Below are 25267 nucleotides of genomic sequence, written 5' to 3'. Positions count from 1 at the left end.
AAAAACCCCAAAAAACCACCAACAAATCCCCACACAATCTGCCTTGTAAGTACAAACTACATTCTTTTTTACTTCATTGCTGCATTTACAAATCCTGTTGAGCATTATGTGAAATCTCAGGTCCTGTTTGCATGTTTGTAGAACTGAAATGTTGGGATGTGAGCCCAGATTCTGGAACTTTTTATTACTGTGCTCAAGAAAGAAATACATTTAATGTAGTGGGGATATTGTGCTACAGGCCAGAGCTTGGTGGATTTTTGCCATGACATTATTGGAATGCCATCTGAAGGGATACAAGACTGGAATATATAATGTTCCTCTCTGAAACCTGATCCTCATCTCTTTGGCTGTGATCCAACATACAGCTCTTGTCCCAGCAAAAATTATACATTTGGCATTTTTCAAGACAGCTCCCTGACTCATTACTGCATGGAAGAAGCCACATTTCCTTAATGCATTGAGGGAAAGTGGTATCTTCAGAACTGATGTTTAGAAACAAGAACATCAAGGCTGTCCCTGGGGTTTAGGGTGCCTCTTGCAGTGCTCAGCCCTGTGAGTCCAGGTGGTGTTCTATGACAAGTTCTCCTTCAGAACCCATCTCAAAGCTAAGTAAGCTACTTGTAAATGTTTATCATAAATTATTAGAGTAATTTTTGTGCCTGAATGGCATTAAAACTTACAGAGCTATTTTCCCTGTAACTTCACTGATGGCTGTACTTGTATCTCAGTGCTGTGACTTAACCTGCTCATGAATTCATCTCCCTGGGCAAATCTGAGATATTGACATTTCTCTTTCCCTTGTCTTTTCCCTGTCACACACATGTCCACAGACACTTGCTTATGACACCTATAAAGGTACAGCTGTGTCAGCCTGCTCCAGGCTTTGTGCGCCACTTCTGACATGTCCAGCCTGGGGCAGTGCTCACACTCTCTCTTGGAATAGAATATTTGGGGATGGACAGAGGGAACTTGGCTTGTCAACAGCTTTGCCACTGTGAAAATTTGTATTAGAGCTGTTTTATGCCAGTATTTATTCCAGCCTGACTTGGTCTGCTCTTCACTTTCTCTGTATTCCACAAGAGACGTGAAACAGCTAAGAAACTGGGGAATTTGCAAAATGGTTTGCAAAAGGTACATTAAGTGGTGAAATTCATTAGTAATAAGAAGCTGTTTTTCCACACAATGTGACCATGAATCAGCCCTGTTAAAATACTGCCCTACTTCTTTAAAATAAGCATGGAAAAAAATTGGGTGTTCTGTCAGAAAAAGAAACTCTTCAGTGAACACAATTTTGATGTGCTGGGTAAGGTATTTAATAACTAGCTTAAAAACTTACCTGACCTGTATGCAGTGTACTCTGGCAGTGCTGATCCTTTCCTCCAGATTAGCTTTGCAGTCAGCAGATTTCAGGCTTCTTGCTCTGCAGTGGTCCAGGCATGGCAGAGGGAACTCAAAGGCAGCTGAGGGGTTTGCTTTTGGACACCTTTCCAACGTAAGCAAGTCCCTTGTTGTTTCCAGGATTACAGAACACTGGCATGCACCCTTCCTGCAGGCTTTCTGCTCTGCCCATCCCTTGGGCTCTGCCCCTTCTCCCATGGTTTATTCCCATGGTACAAAGCCAGTTGCTCTCAAGCATCTCTCCACCCTTGCCACACAGGGCTTTTTGCAGCAGGGCTGGCATTAATGTACCCAAGACAGCTGAAACAGGAATCCTTCCTACTGCTGGTCAAGTCATGCACATTGAAGCAAAACACATGGAATAAAATCCCTCAAGCTGTTCTGTTTCTCTTTCATAAGACTCTGATTTTGTTGGTTTAGCTCTGAGATTGGCCTTTGTGTTCCTCATGTTAAGTAATTGCACTTGCTTGTAGTGAAACCCCACATCTGGTTAGGTGTAACTAAAGTGAGGGATTTTGTTGGCAGTTTAATGTACTCTGGTAAACTGTTTCAGTTTAGAAATTTTTCTGTTGGCCTTCTCCAAATGTACTGAATGCTTTGGAAAGGCTCCTAGATTTACCAGTAACTAGGATGAATTTGGAAGAATTCCTTTTGGAGACAACAATTGGCCTTGCACATTCTGAAAAGAGTGGAAATGATGCAGATGCTTAATCACATGATGTGCTCTTTGACCTCCCCTTTCAGAGACTAACACATGTTTTCTTGTTGCTGTTTAAAGGTCAAATGGCTGGCGATCACACACGACTGGAATTCCACAACATAGAAACAGGAATAATAACAGAACGGCGCTACCTGTCTTCTGTGCCTTCTAATTTTATTGGGCATCTACAGAGTCTCACATTTAATGGCATGGCATACATTGACTTATGTAAAAATGGAGACATCGATTATTGTGAGCTAAATGCAAGATTTGGGTTCAGGAACATCATAGCAGACCCTGTAACCTTTAAAACAAAAGCAAGTTATGTTGCACTGGCCACGCTACAAGCGTACACATCTATGCACCTTTTTTTCCAGTTCAAAACCACCTCCCTGGATGGATTGATACTTTTTAACAGTGGCGATGGAAATGATTTCATTGTGGTTGAATTAGTGAAAGGGTATGTATGGATTAGCATAACAGCAAAACCAGTCCATTCAAAATGTGTGTGCAGGAGGAATACACAGGAAAGTTTAGGATGCAAATCTTTTTTTTTTTTTTTTTCTGACTGGATAGATGTGATGGATAAATGTTTCTTCCTGTTGAACTTCATGTGCTTTATTGTGACTCTTTCTTTCAGATGAAGCTAGATGGCTGAAATGTATGAAAGTAAATAATAGGTATAACTTCTCTGGTGCTTACCACAAAGAAGTGCTAGTTTGTAGCCTCCCTCTTGTTCTCTCTCTCTACGTATGTATGCATGTCTTGGTACATGGAGTGCTCGTTGCTTTCCAGAAACTTGGGACTGCACCTCAACTCATCCAAATGAGTGGCAATTTCTTGGAATCACAGTTGCTTCCCCATCTGGCATTCATTGTTGTCCTCTGGTTTAGCCAGCGCTGCTGAGGAGTACAAGCAAATAGAAAATATCAGACATATTAATTATTGCCCCCTTGCTATGTAAAGAAAAAGGAAACTTTTCCAATTTTTTCTCTTTTCCCAGGTATTTACACTATGTGTTTGACTTGGGAAATGGTGCCAACCTCATCAAGGGAAGTTCTAATAAACCTCTGAATGACAACCAGTGGCATAATGTCATGATATCAAGGGATACCAACAACCTACACACTGTAAAGATTGACACTAAAATCACAACACAGAGCACAGCAGGAGCCAGAAATCTAGATCTAAAAAGTAAGTACAGTGATTCTTGTATTATCTACTTTGAGGGCCATTACAGAATAATAAACAGAATAAATCCCAGTACTGTATAATTGTGTAATATTGTATGAAACATTTTATTTTGTAATTATCAGTATGATCACAAGCGATTACATCATCTTAACCTGACAATGCCAGTTTAGAAGTACTTCTACAAAGGTAGGTACAACTTGAAACATGTGAAGATCCCATGGGAATAAAAAAATTAAAAAAAAAGTAGGAAATTATAATAACACAAAGTGGCCCATATAAATCAAAATATAGTTGAGGGACTAAAGGAGGCTTACAATGTCTATGTAAACACTTGACTTTTACATAAACATAGGTTATAAAAGTAGCATAACCTACTCATCTAAATGAGTATGTAATATGTAATGCATCATTATTTCCGTGGCAGGTGGGGTAAAATTTGTTACCTGCACTGAACCTACATCTTATAAATCCAGCTAGATTTTTAAGATCTATTTTTTATAAACATATGTATATTTTAAAATATGTGATAGTAATGAGTTCTGTGGATGGGTTTCTGAAAAACTAATTTGCATCTGAGGAAAATATCTTTTTGAAAGGATGTATAGGTAAACTTTTAAAATAATGACTACCTAATCAGACATAAGAATATATGTCCTGGTCATGTGGAAAAGTAGTGTGTATTTTACCATTCTTTAAAAAGGCTGTTGGCAGGAAAACTGAAATTTCATAACAGTCAAAGAAATATGATATTTCAAAAGCCAGGATGTTCAAAGTAGATATTAATATTCCATCAAGAGCTTATTCCTTGCTGAATTTTCTTTTAAGTGCCTCTGAGTCACAGATAATGAGCTGACCTTGGTAATTATGCTGGATTTTGTGATATTTTACATGTTTGCCTCACTTGAAAGTGCTATTAAGGTTGTAAGAAAGACTGTGAAAACAGTATCCTGATATGTCATAATCTTCAATAAGAGATTCTTCTATTTAAAAACTTGGCATTTCTGATAAAGCTTTTTGGGTGGCTCACACTCCATTCCTAAAGCAGCATTTGAAATTTGTTACACGCTATTTCTCAGGCTTGCACTCTTTTAAACATAATCGATTTTTTATTGATGAAGTTTAATATTTCAGCACTGTTTTTGATGCTGTAGAAAACGCATCCAGCTTGTTCCTTGACATTCTTAAAATGGCCAGTACTATTTATGCATATCTATATGTCTTTAATATGTTTGCCTCTTTTCCTAGTAGCTAAATCAGGCATGGGTAGGGGAAAAAAAAAAAAAAAAAAAACCACAAAAAAAACCAAACCAATCCTGTTGTGAGCTGATAATTAACACAGCCATTTTATTCGACGTATTTTCCAAAGCGATTGTGGTGGGTCCTTGGTGTGCCGGTTTATTTAAGGAAAGGGGCTCAGGTTCTCTCCATGTGCTCGCTGAAGGCACTAGAGAGCGCTGTGATCTCACCGAAGGCGCTGCCAGGGCTCAGCAAAAAAAAAGCAGCCTGCAAAACCCAACATCCCTGAACATCCCTGAGCATCCCTTTGTGTGCGGCACTTTGAAAATGCTGCTTTCGCCTTACGCTTTTGAAGTAAAACTGTATCCATAGCTGCCGCGTTTTCTAACCTTGAATTCCTTTGGAATAATAATAAAAAAAAAAGGAATGAGGAGCACGAAAAGAGAAACCATACTGAGATTTGAAGCGACTAAGGTGAATTGTGTTAGGTGATTTTCTATAATTTACCACCCAGGGAAGGTGGATAGTGAAAGAATAACAAGCATGACGTGTTCAGTGCAGGAATATATAGCAAACACCTCTCTAAAACTGGTCTAGCATACACAGGTCCTCAGCATCTGTCTTCTCTTAATTGTATGCCTCATTTTAGATTATTGATTTAAATGTATTATACTGTATTTTTCTCAGGTTCCTTTAAATATGGCACAATGTATATAATGAGAATTTTGGTTGGATTTGGGAGGGGATTCAAGCTGATACTTTTTAGCCAGCAGGCTAAAAGGGAGAAAAAATTGCCTTTCATTACTCTTTTTCCTTCCTTATTATTTAGTAGAAATTATAGTAGTTGCTTCTTTTCTATTTTATATCTGTGTTGCTTGCAATGGCATGTTTCTGTTGTGCTATAAACCCTCCATATACTTTCCTGATATAAATAGTTACAGTTAATTCATTGTCCTGTACTATCTTAGCCTTGGCAACAAAGCAAATGCAAAATCACACTTCCTGCTATCAATAGTGTATTGATATCAATTGTATCTGCTTAACCAGATATCAATAGTTATCACTATATCTGCTTAATCAGAGTTATCATTAGGAAAAATATAGATGTGTGCAGATAGTATGAAACCTGCAGCCATTCTGAGTAATTGTAGAGTTACCAGATTTCTGATTTTGAAATCCAAGCTCATCCTAGAAAAAGAAACCCACTATATGTGGGTTTTTGCAAATACACAGTGAATTCAGCACAAAGATAAGACACAGATTGTGTTGTTGAGCCTGCACAGCATGGAAGTTGTCTGGGAGAGCAGACAGCTGCCATAAAAGTATGGGAGAGAATTTCCAATATATGTTTCCTTTTGGGTGTAGGATTTGGCTATATAACACAGAAAGTTCATTATCACACACATCAGTTCCCTGCATTACCTCTGGTAAAATTTCAGCAGCTACCTGTGGAAACACATATATTACATCCTGCAGCCTAATTATTGCTGTAATTAGATGGGTAAATTATAAATTGGGGACAAATAAATGAGTGAAAATAATTCTGTGTTTGGATTCCAAGAAGTGTGTTATTTTTCCTCACAGGGAAAATTAGCAAAGTGTGCTGAGGTGCAGTTCTAGCAATAACCCGTAAAGATAAATGAGTCTGAACAGCAAAAGCAGTGCAGCTCAAGCCTGCCAGCACAGTTACACAGCAAATTTCCTTTCATTTATTTCATGAGCAGATTCTCTGTCCTGCTTTCAGGATAGCTCAGATGGTTGGCATGGCTGCAACTCAAGGCCTGAAAGAGTTGGGTGGAGGGGAATTCTTGCTTGTTGTACTTGATGCTGCGCTCTGATGTTCTGAGGGCTATGAGTAGCCTCAAAGGGCACAGGAAAAACAAGAGAAAATTATTTATTTGATGGAGTGCCTACATTGGTGGACAAGGGAAAGATTACAGATGTCATTTATCCGGACTCCTGTAAAGCCTTTGACACAGTTAGCCACAACATCCTTTTCCCCCAGACTGGAGAGAGGTGGATTTAATGGTGGGTTTAATGATGGAAAGTGGTTGGACAGTTGCATTCAGTGGTGATCAACAACTCAAAGTCCTGATGGACAGCAGTGACAAGTGGTGTCTCTCAGGGGTCCTCGTTGGCACCAGTGTTATTAAATACCTTTGTTATTGACATCGAGAGAGGCATTGAGTGCACCCTCAGCATATTTGCTGATGACACCAAGCTGGGTGGTGTGGTTGGCACACCTGAGGACAGGATGCCATCCAGAGGGACCTGGATAAGCTGGAGAAGTGGGCCCATTGTGCTCTCATGAGGTTTAATGAGACCAAGAGCAGGTGCTGCACCTGGGATGGGGCAAACCCTGGTGTCAGCAGAGTCAGGGGGATGAACAGATCGAGAGCAGCCCTGCCCTGAAGGACTTGGGGGTGCTGGTGGATGGGGGGCTGGATGTGACCTGGTGTTGGGGTCTCTGGCTGGTCAGAGTGACCCCTAGAAGAGTTCCAAAGTCTCTTTTCCCAGCCCGGCGCTTGAAGAAGGAGTCAGGGCTCTTCATTTCTCTGTCTCAAGGTTGTTTGTTGTATCTTATCTATAAAAAATCTTCTCCTGCCCTGCCAAGGTCAGCTCAGCAAGACAGTCCAGGCACTCTGTCTGCCCCCAGGGTGGTGTTATGTCTTTATACTAAAAACTACGTATAACATATTTACAATTACTTTCCAGTACCTATCACCTATGTTAGACAGTGAGCTTCTACTCTAAACCAATCTGTAAGTGCCAACATCACAGCAGAAGGTGGAGGCCAAGAAGAAGAAGGAGAAAGGCTGGACATGCCCAGTTCCCTCCATCTTGCCTCCTGACCCCCATACCTAAAACCCTAAAATCTACTTTTCTACCCTGTGATAACTTCGCTAATATTCTACTTAAACTGTTGTGGCTTGTTGATCTTCATCTAAGGTTGGTAATTTGCTCCATGGGTCATAATCAAAGCCACAGGCATCTTGGGCTCTGTGCCAGGGTCTCTGAGCCCCCTGGCAGGGGTCTTGGCTGCTCAGGACAGACAGAGGGATGTCCTGGGTGCTGACATCCTGGCCACGTGTGCTGCAGCCCAGAGAGCCAAACATGTCCTGGGCTGTGTCAGGAGCACCGTGGGCAGCAGGGCAGGGAGGGGATTCTGCCCCTCTGCTCTGCCCTGCTGGGATCCCACCTGGAATATTGCATCCAGCTCTGGGCTCCCAGCACAGGAAGGACAGAGAGCCAGGCCAGAGGAGGCCACCAAGATGATCCAAGGGGTGGAACACCTCTGCTATGAGGAAAGGCTGAGAGAGTTGGGATTGCTCAGTCTGGAAAGGAGAAGGCTTTGGGGTCACCTAATTTTTGGCTTCCACTTCCTGAAGAAGCCTGGAAGAAAGCTGGAGAGGGACTTTTTTACAAGGGCCTGTAGTGACAGGATAAGGGGGAATGGCTTCAAACTGAAAGGGTAGATTTAGGTTAGATATTAGGAAGAAATTCTTCCTTGTGAGGTTGGTGAGGCACTGGCACAGGTTGCCCAGAGAAGCTGTGGATGCCCCATCCCCAGAAATGTTTAAGGCCAGGTTGGATGGGGCTCTGAGCAACCTGGTCTAATGCAAGTTATCCCTGCTCATGGCAAAGGGGCTGGAAAAAATGATCTTTAAGGTCCATTCCAACACAAACCATTTTGTGGTCCTTGTTCCTCTCTGTTGCCAAAGAAATGTTGTCTCCCTGTTTCAGGCTGTGGGTTTTACAATGTCTAAAATGTCTCTTCCCTCTCCACATTTTTTTTCAGTGGTATGGGAAACCATAGTTCTGTCAGAAATTATTTTATTTTATAAGTACTTGAAGATGCATGATCTGCTTCCGAGGAGGAGGACATCCTCAAGCACACTTTATATCCACTTACCTACCAGGGTTTAATCTTCCTCTTGCTTCTCTCCTACACATATAGGCAGTATTTTAATCCCCAGAGCTTTCACACACTTTTTTAAACAGCAAGCATAAAAAGCCTGCAAAATCCAGTCAGAATTCCCTTGGAATACCCATCAGAAAATTAAAATAGTTTAGCATTTTAATTGTTTATAAATTGAAATTAGAAGCTGAGATATTGTACTCTTATCAAACAAGAAGGTAAAGACTGCTGCAGTTATTTTAGACTGAACAATAATTAGTTGCAAACTTTTATATGAGTTGGTAGTTTCAGTGCTTCAGTATCCAATCCAATTTTAAACTTTCCAGATCACAGAATATATTCACAGATATGCTGTATCCTCTAAGATGATCTGCAGTCATCCCAATCTTGATATTGGGCTAAATATATATAATTTTAGAAGGAAATCACCATTCTGGAAAAAAGCCTGCACAGCTCAGCATTTATGGGTTAACTTTTGCTGCCTGTGCATCATTTCAGTTGTCAAGACCTGCCTTTTTGAACTGACATTCATAATTTCAACTTGTCTCACTGTCATCATCTTTCATGTGGCCTTCCCAAATGTCAGTTTTAGAGCCCATTGTAAGCATATGTTATTCCTGGGCTTTCATATCACTGCATCCTCAAAAAATGCTATTCATATTAGAGCACACATCAGAATCAGCCTACTTGGATTAAAATAACCTGTCTAGATCTCTTGTTGTCTGTTTTACTTTCATTTCTGTATCTCTTCACTGGCCCCTAGCTTCCTTTATTCTTTTGAGATAGGGCTGCTGCTGCTTCTCTCTGTGTTTGCTTTTCCATTTGCTGTTCTGTCCAATACTGTGAAAACAGACTAGACTGAAGCACCTGAAAAAAATGTAGTTCTATTAATTTCTGATTTCACCAGTAGTTTTGCAAATGTACCAAATTAGAGTTCTTCAATGTGCATAAAGATTTGCTTGGCAATTAATTCATCCTTGTAAACTTTGAATGCAATTAACTAAATTATCAGTAGATCTACTAGCCTGGCATATTCATTGATGATTTGCAATAGTCCCTTAATCTATTGATATTTCATTTGCCTGTCAAAGTAGGTTATTCATGCTGAGCTAAATTAATCTTGATCATAATGAGGAATTCCTGTTTCAGCAGTAGAAATTGAAGCTGTTTTAATTTCATGTAATATTTCTCTCTGTTGTTTTATACTGAGGCAGTTATTATTGTTGCCTCATTATATGTTTTTTTTCTCTACATTGCAAAGTCTCCATCAACAGCAGTGATCCTTTATATTTTTATCACTAGAGAAACAAAGCTTTTAGAAGCACAGAACATTGTACAAATGAGCAAGTATTAATGCCTAAATTTCTCAATAATCATGCCTGAGCTAAATGTAATAACCTTGCCAGTGGGCTGTGAATTCTTCATGCAGAAATAATGTTCTGTTCCAAATACAGAGTTCCAAATACTGTCAACAGCAAATAGAACTTCCCAGTGTGACCTATTGGAGTAGACAATGGCAAATGCAGCTTCTTGACAGGCAAATGTCTTCATGATAGTAAAGGAAAGCAGACCCTGTACAGAGGAAAAACAAGGGACTTAGGGCTCTTCTTTGGATCCTCCTACGTAGGCAGGAAGAACCAAAGAAGCCTAGAACTTCCTAGCAAAGTTCTAGGAGTAGAAAACAATAGGTCATTGGACAACCTGGTCTAATGGAATTCCTTTATTCTTCTTTTTTGACCACTTTTCACATGCTGCTTCTGAACAATGCTGTCTACCAGGTTGTGAAAATAATTTTGATAGTGCTAAGCTTTCAGAAATTGTATCCAAGTCACCAAAACTATAAGATGGGGTAAAAAATTGAAAATTTATTCCAGCAGTTCTAGGTTAAATAAATATATTCTAGAGCTTGCACTATGAAGTCAGTTACAATGCAATAGTCTGTCAGATGAGTACATGGTGAAAGGGTTTTTGTTTTCTGCCTCTTTTCCCCTGTTCTTCTCAGTCTGTCATACATATACGACTGGATAGATTTGCCTTCATTCCTACAGCTGTTTGACATGCAGGTTATTACTGATGATAATTGTGGAATTTCTTTCAAGCCTTTCTGGAACACCAAGGAAAAGTTATGTTAAGAATTATACAGGAAACATAGATGCTCTTAAAACTTACCAAAACCTCTGAATATTTAGCATAAATATGCATCCACTGCATCCTAGCCCCCCTACAGATACACAGAGTGAAGAAGCACATCCTAAATTTGCTTTAAAACGTGCTGCTGTGAACCGTCATTAACCTTGGTATTTTAACTGAGCAATCCTTTTTGCAAAAGGGCAGCTCCGTGGAATATCCTCAGAGTCTGAATGTGATTGTCTTGATCAAAAGAAATATCATATAAAAATTACACTCTGCCAGCCTGCATTCCAAATAAGAATGTTTAGCACCTCAGCTGGTTGGTAGCTTTATGTGGAGCTCTAGCCAAAGGAAGAGTTTTGCAGATGATGATGTCTGAGGTCTAGTAGGTCTGTTGGAAAGAGGAATTCCTCACTATTTTGAAAGCAAGCTCTGCAAAGAGCATGTGTTGGCTGATAAAGCAGAGAGGGAAAAAATTAGTGCAGGAAGAAGGGAGATCTTAATATACTATGCCATGCAAATGCCAGCTTTGTTAGATTCTGTCTATTTTTGAGCTGTGTGCAATCTCTAGAAGTGGTCAGAACAGGAAAGAAATGAAGGGCATTTGATGTGCTTGAATGCCTCACCTCTCCACCACAGCCATCCCCCTCATGCAGAGTAATTGGCCCAGCATTGATTATGTGGGAGATGGATTGCCACGCACGTTTATATGGCAATTAGATTTTATTATTTACCATTTAACATGCATCACCAACTTTCCTCACAGTCCATTGCACAAGCAGACTGCTTTGGTTTTACATCTGTTTAATCTTTTTCAATGCCAATGCTCTTCATCTAGTCTTTAGTGGAGGTAAAAACAAGCAGAGAGAAATAGAGCAACTGGGACTCTGAGGAATATTATTGTCAGGAAAATGCTAAATGTTTTCGTGTGACTGTTTCTTGTGAGAAAAAGAATTATTTTTGAGAACAGAATTGTTGGGGAAATGGTGGGTTTTAACCTGGAGAAGTCTTCAGATTTGAGCACTTACATCTTGAATATCTGCTTTTGTCTATTCAATGCTCATCTCCTGAGGACATTGTTGTGTGGTTACTGTTTCTCACACACCAGCACTCCCTATGACACAGCTTTGCTTGCCTGTGAAACATGGGCACATTTGTGTAATCCCCGAGGAGCACTAAACTGAGTTGAAAATTATAATAAGAATGAAATCTGAGCACCGAGAGGTGGGTGCAGAATTGGACAGCACACCCAGCAGACCATAAGGAAAAGTTTCTTGGCAGAAGAATATTTGTGGAACTGTGGAAAGTCTTCAGTGTAGTTCTGTGTAGTGTGATGGAATCAGGAGATTGGAGATGGAGCAGCACCTGTATCTCCACTGTGGACTGCCGTGGATATTGGTGGCAAGTGAAAACTGGAAGATGCTGTTCCTGGTGCACCCATCAACTGTAAATTCTTTCTGGTACCTCTTAATTCTCCTTGCCTTTTTTTTTTTGTTCTGTCAGTGTGGACTACAGGGCAGTGCTGCAGTGAAATTGTAAAAAGAACAGTAAAGTATCACTCAAAGGAAGAAATATCTTCAAAGTTCAATTCTCTTGACAAATAACTACAATATGCACTATTGTGCCAATAAGTGTGCCTAAAGAAAACCCACAATGTCAGCATTTCAGTGCTGGTGATTTCTCTTTTTTTTTTTTCCCTTTCCTAATACATTTAATAGTGTATTCAGAAAAGATACTGAAAGCAGTGTAGAATTGGGGTGAAAAGATCAGTTTCTATATTCCTTCCCAAAAGAGTGACTTGCTAACCTAGAAATTATTCTTTATTTTTTTCCTTTTTATTTGCCTGTAAACATTTTGCCTTGTTTGGTTATCAGTATAGGGAATGTGAAAGATGAAAGCCACCACCTGTCACATCATAAAACAGCCTCTTGCCTGAAGTATTTGAAAGGACAGATAACTCAGCAGAGCCTGGACAAGTAAACTAGCAACCCTTTCCCTCCTTAGGTGAGAGAGGGTCTAAAAGTGATAGAATTCATCACTCCAATAGGAAAAATATTTGAAAAGACTATTTTTCTTAAAAAAAAAAAAAAAAAAATCACATCAAAACCAAAAGACATCATCCACAAATCAATACTGAACCTCCGGAACGGACTCTTTGAAGTGAGTAAGTGGACATAAAACACTAAGTTTACATTTTCATGTCTTCCCTCAATTGCCTTGCCTTGCAAGTGGTAGACAAAATCCAGTCATGCTTTGCTCTAGCAGCAAGCAGGCCTGTGAATGCACAGCAAAGTGCATATTCTCTGCTGCAAAGGGGGTTTGAAAAGCCATATGCTGGAGCGTATGCGCTGCAGAAGCTGTGTGGATGCAGCATTTAAGCCTTTGTCAACAGTTCTTCTGTTTATTAATGGGCTATGGTGCAGACTTCTTGGTTTATAGGGAAAAAAAAGAGAGCAATTATGTCTCATCAATGTTTTTTTAAGGAGCAAACTTTTTTTGATATGGAACGAAGAGCAAATGTTTGCTCAGTGTTGATGAAGGTGAGGAGAGACTCTGGAATGACCACTCACCCACTATTCAGGCTCAGTTCCTTTTCTAAAGTGTGTGCTGAAATTTGAAAGAAAAATCTCTGCTGTTCTCTGGCTATTGCACAAAGCAAATGTGCAAAAGGTGGGTGATTCTGTGTGCTGGGGAGCTGAGAAGGTCATCAAGGCCAAGTAGGCTCCCATATTTCAGAGAGTGTCAAAGACATCTGAAAGCCTACCCGACGTTTCCATTTGAGACAGCAGCCCTTGATTGGTGATCAGACATCAGAACAGGTGTCTGTTCTTTTAGCCAGTGCATATTCAGCTTGTGGAGAGCAATTTATTTTCACAATTCAGTTGACTTAAAGATACCATGAGTTGGGATTGTGTGGGTTGTCCTGGGATGAGTTCCACCACAAAGTTTGTAGTGCAATTATTAAGATACTACAAAGTGATTTCTATTGATCTGTTAAGAGTAGCTCATCTGTTTTAGGAGGGACTGGAATAAAGAGAACACTTTTTCCATTTGAGATTAGACTTTCCCTATGGCATTTCTCAGTCTTTGCAGTCCTCCTTTGTCTTTGCCTGCCTGAGGGAAGAAGCTGTTTTATGCTTGATCATTTTGAACTAGCATATTTGGAGAAAAGTGTGCCTGACACCTTGGCTTCACCACAGCCAGATGTTCCTTTGTATTTTCGTGTGTCATATAAAGGAATTGTGGAGATGCCTGCTGTGTTTTCAGAATCCACCACGGTATGCCAGGGCCATCCATCTTGTTCCTGGGGATTAACACCACCCTAGTACACCACAGAAGCATTCTCAATCTTAGCCAGGGTAGTGATTTAGTACAATGTGACATTAGAAACATGACAAAGCAACTTCTTCCAAAAGGAAAGAGAAATTAGGACAATAACTGAAAGTACTTTTAAAACCAGCAGCACAACAAGAGACTGGGGGAGAGAATGTCTGCTCTTGTAGAGCATGATGGATTTGAAGATGCTTTTGTTCAGGCATATAAAAATATTCCAGAGATATGGTCTTTATGGATTATGAAAAAGTCAAGCCACAATTCCTTACACTGTTGTATATCCTCCTTATTTTTTATTTTTTTTAGTCATACATGGGGCCATATTTGAATGTTTTTTTCTTTCTTGTCAGCAAAGGTGTTCAAGAAATGAGCACCAGATATGTACACAAAACACAGAAATGTAGGAGAGCAAACAAGTCCAACTATATCCTGGCTAAAGTACTTGCTGCTTGATGTCACAAATCTTCTGTACCAACCTGCTTCTGGTTTGTTAACGGGTCCAGGTGCACCAGTCAGACCTGAGCAGCATTCTTATGTTGCTACCACCATAAACACATGAAAAACAATTCCCTCTCTACTCATGTTTCAAGACAATGGTAGCTGTTAAATGAAGTCAATGGTTTTTGCTCACCAGCATATATCATGTAAGAATTCTCAGGAATGGAGAAAAGGAGAAAAGTCAGTGAAGTGACCTGTCAGCAATGTCACTAGTGCCAGATAATAACTCTTAATAACTGCTATTAGCTAGTCAGAAAATAGAACAGCATTTTCAATCTTTGTTTTACATTTCCTTGGTTTAGCATTTGCAAAGTTCTTATTTTGAAGAAATGCAGAGGCTTGGGATAAAAAAAGATGAGCTGTTACAGGAGGACTTGGCATTTGTTTTACCAACAGTTGTGTGTGACTCACTGTTGTGTGGTGTTCTGTGTGCTTTTGCATAAGTGTGATTCCAATAATGAATACATTGAGAACTCGGGTTAATTTATTAGCTAGCAATTTGTTTCTGTGTTAAATTTACTTGTTATTAAAGCACAAATCAGCTCGAAGTCAGTAAAGAGATTAATAGGTATAAATAGGAAAGATCCTGTGGGAATAACTGAGGATCTGCAGTACCTGTAAAAGATGCAGATTAAACCCACTAAAATCTTCTCTTTAGGAGAGCTTATGGCACAACTGAGCAGTGCCACCATTGCCATGAGGAGGTCTAGCTCTGAAAGTGCTGCCTTCCAGCTGATTCCTCTGGCCTGCCATGCACACCTTTTCTTTTTCTTTTTTTTCTTTTTTTTTTTCTCAGAAAAACAAAGAGAGGAGACAGTCCTCCAACTCCAAAAAAAAGAGATAAATCTGTGCACTGACTCTGAATGCAAGAAAAGAGAAGAGAATTGTGTGATTCTGAAATAAATTGCTTTATTTGACACTTTTCTAATGATCAGAAGGAAATCTTGGGTCACTCTATTACCTCACCTCTTTCTTTTACTACCTGCAACTTTGCCTATGACAATTGGTGGATATTTTATATAAATTTGTTATTTTCCTTTATAAATTAAAGAAAATCGGGATTAATATGAGAAAAATGAGTCGTTTTCAGGGACACATTTAAAAATCAAACTGAACTTTAGTAGAGAACATGTACAAGGAAGGCAGCAGCTGAACTTTAGCCCCAGAAACAGTGGTTGCACATTTTCAGTGGGTAGCAGGGTAGTATTAGTGTTGCATTTAGGCTCCAGGCAGTTTTACACAGTGTCATAAGCTTGTACTATTGATCTGATGAACTGTGGTACCTTACTTCATGAAATAACTTCTGTGTAATTCGCACCTGTAAGTAGGCAGCTGCACAACAAGGGATTTGCTCTGGAGTAAAATTTCCAGTAGTGAAGCTGTACTTACATAAGTGAGAAAGGGAATTTGTATTGCACTATGTTGAGTCCTCTGATCTCTCTTAGTAGGAACAGGGAAAATCTTGTATCTTTTCTGAATATCTGTCATCACAGGTTTGAGGTAAAATTTAATTAACAATATTTCCTGCAATCTTGTCTTGCCTGAAAGTCTAATAGATTGAGTTTTATTGGAAACCACTTCTTCATTGAGATGAACATGAAAGTAGCATGTCATTAACTGAAATAAATTAACAATGCAAACATTTTGTGATGGCAGATAGGAAAAATTGCCAAGTGAAAAAATTAACTAACTTTAAAATAAAAATAAAAATCTGAGTTTTAATTCCAGAGCTTTGCAAAATTTTGTATCTGAGAGAAAGTGCTTTTCATGCCAGCAGCAGCAAACTCAAAACACATATGGTATTAAACATTTGATATTAAATCTGGGAAGATTACCTCATAGTCATAAAAATACTTTTATATAGTTTATAAAAGGTGAAGTCTAATAGTCAGTATGGCAGCTCAATACATAAGATATGTATTTCTGTATTAGGTGTGAACTACATGCACATTTGATTCTGAAAACCAGAACTCAAAGTTATTTTGAACATCAACAAAATTGAAACATTACCCAGAACATGTATTTGTAAAAATTGTATCTTTAATAGTATAAAATCATCAGTCTAATTATCAACACTCTTAAGGTACTGTAAGTAAGCTGTAGGGATGCAGCTTATTTAGACTCAATATATTGTACTTCACTGCACATGATACCTATTTGGCAATGTTCCAGTGTACATTTTCTGGAGAAAATATTCTGAGTTCCAGTTTATATGTTGGCACACTGACCTGGATTTCTGCTAGCCATCCATCATAACTGGCAGCTACTGCATGACTGTATATAGCAATCTCAATAGGTTTAAAAGATGGATATCAGGAATTAGCAGGAGATGAATCTGAAAGGTTGTGGTTTTAAAGATGTAACTAATCACAGAATGAAAAGGGTTGCTTGGACAGTATATTTTTAAAAAGAGGTTACACATGTCATGTGCAATAGATCAAGTTTAACTTTTTTATCATATAAGTGATTTTCTTAATATTATTCTCTGGAATGGTTTCCCTCTTTTAAGTCTATTTGGATCAGTTGAGATGAATTATCTCTCTATTCTGAGCTGGCAGTGACTGAAGGCACAAAACTTCAGGAAACCTGGAAAGGTTTTGCTCTCTAGATGCCCTGTCTGAGAAAAAGGTGAAGAACCTTTATCATGACACAAGTGTTTTAACTTTGTTTTCAGTTCATCAGATTGAAAAATGCAGGAATCTTTCTGCTGTGAATGAATTAGATCCCATTTATGGGAACAGATGGATCACCATATTTTAATCTGTTATGTTTAATCTCACGCTTGTGAGATTTACAATGTACCTCAGAGCTCTAGAGGAAAGCAAGATCTTATTTTCCAAATTATCTACTTGGAATGGATAAAGTTTGAGGTGTCCTAATGTATGATGCAACAATGGTTGCTAAGACTTTTGGTTAGTTTGCTTATTAATTCTATATGTTAATAAGCATTTTCCTAAGCATGTTCCATTTTCTCTTTATTTCACTATTTCAAATGCAGTTGAATTTTAGGGATGATACATGGTGACTAAAGATTTTTCTCAGTCTTACAGACATTTGTTCATTTCAGGTTATTTCCTCACAGGTAAACTGTAAACCATTACAAACAGCACTAAATTGCAGTCTCTTTCAAGCAAGAAATATGCCAGGAGAACCAGTAAAAGGTGTTATCTGTGATTTACACCAATCAGAGGGAGATTAAAACGAGCCCCATGGGGTAGTGACAATAGTACATTCTGTAAAAGCTGCCTACAAAGCTCAGAAATCACTTAGGAAATCAACACTTTTGCATTTGAAGTCATGTAGAAACACTCTTTGTCACTAGAGCACCTGGTCTTGTGGCCTAGGCTCCAAAATCAGCCAGGCTGAGGGGTTGTTCTGGAAAGCACAATGTAGATTAGAATGTATATTCAGATAAACTGCCACAAATTTGTGCTAGCAAAAAAGCATGTCATCAATGAGGATTTAATGCCTGGTTAAAGCTGCAGGCTGACACTTGAGGCATACTTAGGGAGGTTCTTATGGTGATGTTGGATGGAAAGGTGGCTGTTCTGTCCACCAGACAAACCCTACATATGAAAGAAATGTAGAGCCTGAATTGTTTTAAAACAAAAAAGCATCCTTCCCTTGGTGTCGAAGAGGAAATTTAGAGTTATGTACTTCCAAAGTAAGACTATCACAGAGCTAGGAATTACTTGAAGGGAAAAAAGCCCTGGTTTTTAGTCCTAAGTTGCCTGAGGTTCATCAGAGCAAGCTGTTTGTTATAGGTGTCTGCCATTAGAATAATTTTCAGCAGTAAAATTCCATTTGCTCAGTGTTTGTACTGCTGTTTTAAAGGCATCTAACTCCCCTTGATCCCACATGAGTTTCAGTGGGGATAGCTGGTCATTTTGGTGTTTCACAATGGTATCTCTAAGTTTCTCCTTTCATGTGTCCCTCCATCTTTTATTTCTTGGTGTACTTCTGAAAGGATGATTCTGGATTCATGGACTTCAGGTGGATCCTGTTGCCTTTTATCTCAATGTGCTGTGTCCATCACTGGCATGGTCTGTGGCCAGCCTCCCTGGATATTGAACAATTACATGAAAAAATTGCATATCAAGTATATGAACAATTGTGCCAGTGCTAGATGAGTTTCTAGATGGGGATTCTGTGATTTAATCCTCCTCTCTGCAATAGATGCATGTTTCCTGACCATGTCAGCTGGCACGTGGAAAGCTTGCCCAAATACTTCTAAGTAATCAGCCATACAAACTTGAAGTCTACATTTACATTTGAAAAAATACAGCCCTGCAATGCTGTAGTATTTTGCATATCAGTGTTTGTTTTCTTCTACATTTATTTCAAAAAATATTTTTTGCACATATCTGTCATTCAGCACAAAAAGGCCAGAAGATCAAGTGGGTCAAAAGTTCTGCTGGTTCTTTTTTTTTTGTATCTAATATTTATTTCTCCTCACCAGGTGATTTGTATATTGGAGGAGTGGCCAAAGAAATGTTTAAATCCTTGCCCAAGCTGGTGCATGCAAAGGAGGGGTTCCAAGGCTGCCTTGCATCAGTTGACTTGAACGGACGGCTCCCTGATCTCATCTCAGATGCTCTCTTCTGCAATGGGCAAATAGAAAGAGGATGTGAAGGTATTAAATATGCTGGTTTTGTTGTTTTTTGGGTTTTTTATACATACATATATATATATGATAGTGAAAGTACTGTGCCAATCCTGCAGGGCTTTTTTGATATTTACACTCCATATATCAAGAGACTATATTTTACCTGCTTCTAATTGATCTTGCTTCACCCCTTCTTACATAAAGGCTGTGTTTTTTAGTATTATGGAGACAGGCATATGCCTGCCCTAAAGCACAGAGATTAATCTGAGAACATGAGTTAACTTCAGAATGTTAAATGTAAGTTCCTTACTTCCCAATAGCAAGGTTTTTTTGCATGTGTTTTGTTTACTACTGATGTATTTTAATTAATGATAACAACAGTAACAATTAGCTTCAGTGAAGTTCTTTATATCTTCATAACACTCAGGCATTAGTTAATGCTGAGACATTAGCTAAGTAATTCCAATTTTAAAGCAGACATTTTGAGTTGGTTAATTCAAGGCTAATTTATGAACATGTTTAATACCAATCTTCTATCCTCTGTATTTTTGCTCACCCCTTAAATTAGTATTGATATGAACCTTTCTATCTGAAATCAGTAACAGACAAATATGTTTTATCTCAAAATATTATGCCCTTATTGACTCATCTGGTATATCATGAAATTTAAGTGAGGACAGAATTAGAAGAAGTGTATTTCTAATTCAGGAATGTCAATCTCTAGCTATTTTTCCAGCTGTCATTTGATCCCACATTATTTTTACTATGGTTTATGGAATAATTTGAATACATTTTCTGTCCCTGCATATATAATTTATTCACATAATTCAGGATTTTGTGTTTATGTTCAATTTTATATGTGCTCCCTTCTCTCAAGTGCCATTCTTCTCTGGACAGAAAAATGTGTAAATGATATTATAAAATTTATTTCAAGTTGGAATCTTAATGATTTTGATATCAAGTTTGTTAAGTATGCAAATTGACATTGTAAAAATCCAAGGAGAGCTGGGGGGTTCCTCAAGTTTTAGGAAATAAAGCTTCCTGGTGGATAAAGTCTGCCTCCTCTTTTGTTGTGCCTACAGAGCATTTGGACAAGTGGAACATTTTTGTTCTTTACCTGCTACTTTAAATTAGCAATATAAGTTCTATTGTTAGTATATAGAAACAGACACTAAAGCTACAGAAAAATGGAAGATAGGAATTTTGCATATGTCTTTCAGGAGTGCAAAAATATGTATTAGTTTGCCACTGAGTCTAGAAAATTAGATTCTGCCTTCTGAATGGTTTTAGCAATTCCATCCCTGCACCATCCCTCCAGAGAGTCAAAGTATGTCTTAATTCCATTATGCATTTCAGAGCTTCTTTTGAAATTATGTAATTTCCTAAATGAATTTTCTGTACTTCAAAGAAGTATTGCCACAGGCCTGGTGTGTGAATTCACCTTTTAAGCCACTGGCACAACCCAGCTATCAGTGGATTTAGTAGAGCTACCAACAATTTAATAAAGGCCATAAAGCTATTGTCCTTTTTGGTAGAGAGCGAGTTTTTCCCAGCACCAAAACCACCTGACACAAGAAACTGGTCAAACCAGATGTGCTGCCTGGCTCCCAGAGAACTTCCTCCTCAAAAGTCTTCTGCCTGCAGAAGGAAATCTTTAACAGCATGCAATGAAATATCCCCTTAACCTGCTTAACCTTGCAAGTTATAGCTTCCATCTCACTTGTTTACTTCAAGTCCTCATGTCTGACCCATCTGTCAGTCTTTTGTTTGCAGACCATTGATTCAGATTTCCAAAAAACTGTTCTGCCACCTAAAAGATGATTTAGGTCATTTGTGAATTCAGGTGCCTCTGGCATGCCTCAAGCTGTTCCTACCTCTGCTGCTGTGTCCAGCCAGGACTTCTCCATCCTTACAGAGCTGGGAGTTGTGCACCAATCTCACCCTGCCACTGGATGTGTCAGACCTGGAAGTCTCCTGGGACATCAGGTCCAAGGAGCTCAGGACACAGCAGCAGAAGTAATTTCAGAAGTGTTAGTCACCACCACCACTCTCAATCCCAAAGACAGCTGGTACATGCCCAGTGTTAAGACATCAGGTTCTGCAAAATCTGTCCTGAGAAGTGAGGCACTTGGATTTGCTGTTTTTCAGATTTATGGAATTGAATTCCCCAACTTTCAGGTACACATCAGGGGAAAAAAAACCACCAACTAAAACTACTCTTTTTCTTTCTTCTGTCAAACTGTCAAACTCTGAAGCCATAATGTACTTCTAATTAATTTTATCTGTTAGATTTTGTATTTAATTTTTTTTTCTCAATAATTTGATGGTCATAAGTGCATTAAACATTTTGAGCAAGGTCACCACGGGATTGCTGTGGCATGTTGGAAGGTTTGCCTTTTGAAGCTTCAACCACAGGCAGAGAGATATCTCTATCATTGAACATGAAACATAATTTACACTTGGCAGAATCCATCTTCTTGACAAATTTTCAATGACTAGAACAGATAGAAGCTTACAGCTAGAAAGATAAATATGCAAACTAGCTCTTTGAATTGTTAATACCAAACCCCAAAGCCAGGTTGTGTCTACACAGTTTTCCTCCAGTCAAATCAATTGTACTTCCTTTTCCCACTTAAAATATGATACGACCATAATTTTTTATAGAATTATAAGAAAATGCACTGTGTGTATATGTGCATATAAAATGCAATTTGTGTATTATTTGAACTACATGGAAAAAAATCACAGTATTAACATACATGAAGATTCTTGGTAGTGAGATAAGAAATTTGTTTTAACAATATATTGTAAAGCATCTATGTGTCAGTTTATAATGCTTATTGTGATATATATTGCATGCAAGCCCTCACATAGGACAAATGTAAGGAGATCCCAAAGTCAGTCAATTAAAACAGCTGCAGTGAAGACTGAATAAATTAGAATATTTAAAAAAATGAATATGATAAAAGAAAAAGAGCTAGAGAAAGAGTGTGTTGCAGTATTTTTACTTACTACCTTAGTACTTCAATAAATAAATGTATATATAGGAAAATATCAGCTTGTTAGGGTAAATATCATAGTATTTACCACCATTATACAGGTGTCTTCAGTTCTTTGGGGAAAAAATAATCCTACTTTTGCTAAAAGAAATGCTTATATGTAAGCTAGTCTTGATGGCAATTTTAGAATAATGACTAATATAGACAAGCCAAGAGTGCTAAGGATCAATTTGATAATAAAAATTAAAAAAAAACCCCTCACTTTTTATTGTAACTATATTTTTTTCTAAATATGTGTTTTCACATGCACTTCCTAATGTGCCTACAGGGTCCTGCAGTTTATGTACTTTCAAGTCCTTGTGACTTCTGCTCTACTTTTGCAAAGATGAGGAAATTCAACATTGCATAACTAAAGTGTAAATAAATCCATGAATATATAACATTTAAACACCTACAGATATTTTCACTTCAGTTTTGTAAAGTTTCCGAGTAGCAGAATCTGGTGAGAAAAAATTGTGTCTTGTCAGCTACGGGATTCTGTCATTATAATCCTCTGCTCAAGAAAGGGTGATGTAATGCCCAAATGTTTAAACTTCTGGGCTCAGAACTCCAAAGAAAAAGAAATCACTATCTAACGTCTGCCTGCTGCAGTCAGCTGTAGATGAGGATGATATTATTTTTTTATCATCATTATTATTACTATTATAATTATTAATTTTATTATTATTAATAATACTTTTGTTTTTATTGTTACTTTTATTATCCTAAAGGGATAAAATAGAAGAAGTAATAATTTTGCCAAGACAGGGATGCAGTGTACCTTTGCCCTCCCTCTCAGTGACTTTGATGACTGTTCAGGCCCTGCTTCAGAGATTGAGTTGTGCCTCATTTTAAGGAAGAGGCCATGGAGATGACTTAAATCATATTGATATGGATTTTTTAAAAATACCAGCAAATTGAAAGAAAATCCCACACTGAGATATTTGAAGGTCTAATGGGAAAGAAGGGTTACAAGGATTTCTCTCTGGGGTGTGATTTTTAATTTATTTATGTAATCTTTGGACCAGCTTTGCCCCTTTACCATCAATGACTGGCTGTGGGAATTTCAGACGGATATTGATGTGCCTCCCCCAAAACAATCTGGGACAATTTTATAATCCCAGAACCAAACTTTTTCCTTGCAGTGTGAAATGTGTGTGAGAGCTCATAGTAAACTGTGGTTCATGGTGTGCATTTCAGCCTTCATTCACCAGCCACAGAGAGAGGCCTAGAACAAGGCAGACCACAGAGGATGATGGTGCTAATTATTCTTGAATTCACTCTATCTGAATGTGACAAAGGGCTAGTCAGGATTCAGCCATGCATTTACTCTGTTAATGCATTCATAGGTATCCAAGGAAGAAAAAAACCCCACACTTTTAATTTTCCTCCATTACATGTCATCAGCTCAATTAACCATTATATTTCTAGTAAAATACTGGCAAATTACTGCTTTCTTATTTTGGCTTGCCTGAAGATTTATGGCTATTAGCATTAATTTGTTTGCATTATATGGCATTTCTTTCTCTCTTTAACAGCAGCATGCACTTTATTCTGAATGGTTTTTTTCTGTGTTTGCTGCCATTTCAATATTGCTTACTAACATTTACTATATTTTGCTTTTTTTTTATTTTGCTGACAAAGTTGCATTGATGAAAGCTGATTTGCAAGGTAGATAGCCCTGTGTGTATTAAACAAGACTGAAACCCCCAATGCACAGTTGGATTTCTGCAACAAATGCTCTGTACATTTCAGAACTAAAGTGTGCTATTTCTTTGCTGATTTTGCCTTTCACACCTCTAAAAGAATGGGCTAAATGAACCTTCATTTTCCAGCATTGCTTGCATAAAGGCTTTCAGTCTTGAATATGTTTGTACAGTGATTGCTTTAGTGCTTTGATCATTCCTTTTTGAAATTTCTTTATATTTCAGTAGTCTAGTTATGATTCTCTAGAAATAGAGTAGCTTTGTTTTTTTCATGTGTATGTCACATTTTGGCATGCCAGTTCATTAGTAGTCTGATTTTCTGCATTTCCCCTTTTAGAAGGAATCTGCATGGGATCCCCAAAGCATGTGAATCGGTTCTTGTCAACATTCCAGCCAAAGAATCCCAAACTCCTCTGAATTTCAGACCTAAATCATTTAAAATAATTTGTGGGATTAAAATAATTGTAGTAGTGTAGCTTCATTTTATTATTTCTTAAAACTTGTTTCATTTTTCTATTTCATTATCCAGTCTTTCATATCCCAGAGTTTTGATTCCTGTGGCATCTGGCTTTGCTGTTTGAAATGTGTTTACAGGAAGAAATAATGAAGTTTTTAGACAATGTTTAGCCAGTTAATGGTCTGATGCGAGATTAGCAAATAACTGACAACAAAGTTAACATTCCCACTGTACCTGGAATAATTCTGCTTCTGTTTTGTGCAATCTTATGTGTTTGACATAGTGATCTTACAACTAAAGCAAACCCCCCCATTTTAATGTTACATGCTGCTCCAAAACCAGTGAGTTGATGTGCATTTGACTTGGTAACTCTTTGCTCATTTGATCTGAGATGTTGGCAGCCACTCAGTGTGACCCAGTGGGAAGTGCCTTTCTTTGGGAGACGAAGTGCAAGTCCTTTTCTGTGTGTTCTCACTAGGCCCCAGCACAACGTGCCAAGAGGATTCCTGTGCAAACCAGGGCGTGTGCCTTCAGCAGTGGGATGGGTTCAGCTGTGACTGCAGCATGACCTCCTTTAGTGGACCATTGTGCAATGACCGTAAGTACATGGAAAAATGTCCCTCTGAAAACCTGAGACAACGGTTGAAGCAAGTGCCTAAAGCTTTCTGTTGTTTTAATATTAGATATTTAACTGGACTGGTAAACCCTGTGAAAGTCTGTAAGGCTTGTGGTAAGAACAAAAAATATTCTTTATAAATTTTGGACAATGCGCAGTATCAAACACAGACAGAACTTGGTTTTGTTGCACTTGATTCCAAGTCTAATATACTGATGGTTACCTGTTTGATGCAGCCCCTTTCCTGCATAAATATTTCAAATGGATTTTTCTTTTCCTGATTGAAAACACATTTTACATTTTGTTATCTTAATGTAGCACTATCACAAGGGCTATAATTACTGGGAAACAGTTGAGAAGGCTTATTATCTCCCTTTGTGGATTTCTTTAGGTGACACACTAAATATGCCAATAATAAAAGCATGCTGAGTATTTT

At 38.3% G+C, this 25267-nt stretch overlaps 1 protein-coding gene across 29 annotated transcripts in view; it reads left to right on the top strand.

Moving 5' to 3' along the window:
• The window catches only part of NRXN1 (neurexin 1), a 681323-nt gene that overhangs the window by 318933 nt on the left and 337123 nt on the right, over positions 1-25267 (top strand). For 17 of the 29 annotated variants that reach the window (XM_077176077.1, XM_077176073.1, XM_054628787.2 and 14 more), the window contains 4 exons: positions 2177-2558; positions 3102-3292; positions 18868-19041; positions 24694-24813. In XM_077176077.1, the coding sequence (XP_077032192.1) occupies positions 2177-2558; positions 3102-3292; positions 18868-19041; positions 24694-24813 (867 nt within the window). Of the gene's footprint in view, positions 1-2176; positions 2559-3101; positions 3293-18867; positions 19042-23696; positions 23724-24693; positions 24814-25267 lie in introns of all 29 variants that reach the window. The other 12 variants (XM_077176064.1, XM_077176060.1, XM_077176056.1 and 9 more) reach the window with 1 other exon arrangement.

Source organism: Agelaius phoeniceus, chromosome 3 (genome assembly GCF_051311805.1).
Source record: "Agelaius phoeniceus isolate bAgePho1 chromosome 3, bAgePho1.hap1, whole genome shotgun sequence".
Classification (NCBI taxonomy): domain Eukaryota; kingdom Metazoa; phylum Chordata; class Aves; order Passeriformes; family Icteridae; genus Agelaius; species Agelaius phoeniceus.
Note: the sequence above shows the minus strand (reverse complement) of the source record. Positions and strands in the feature narration are given on the sequence as shown.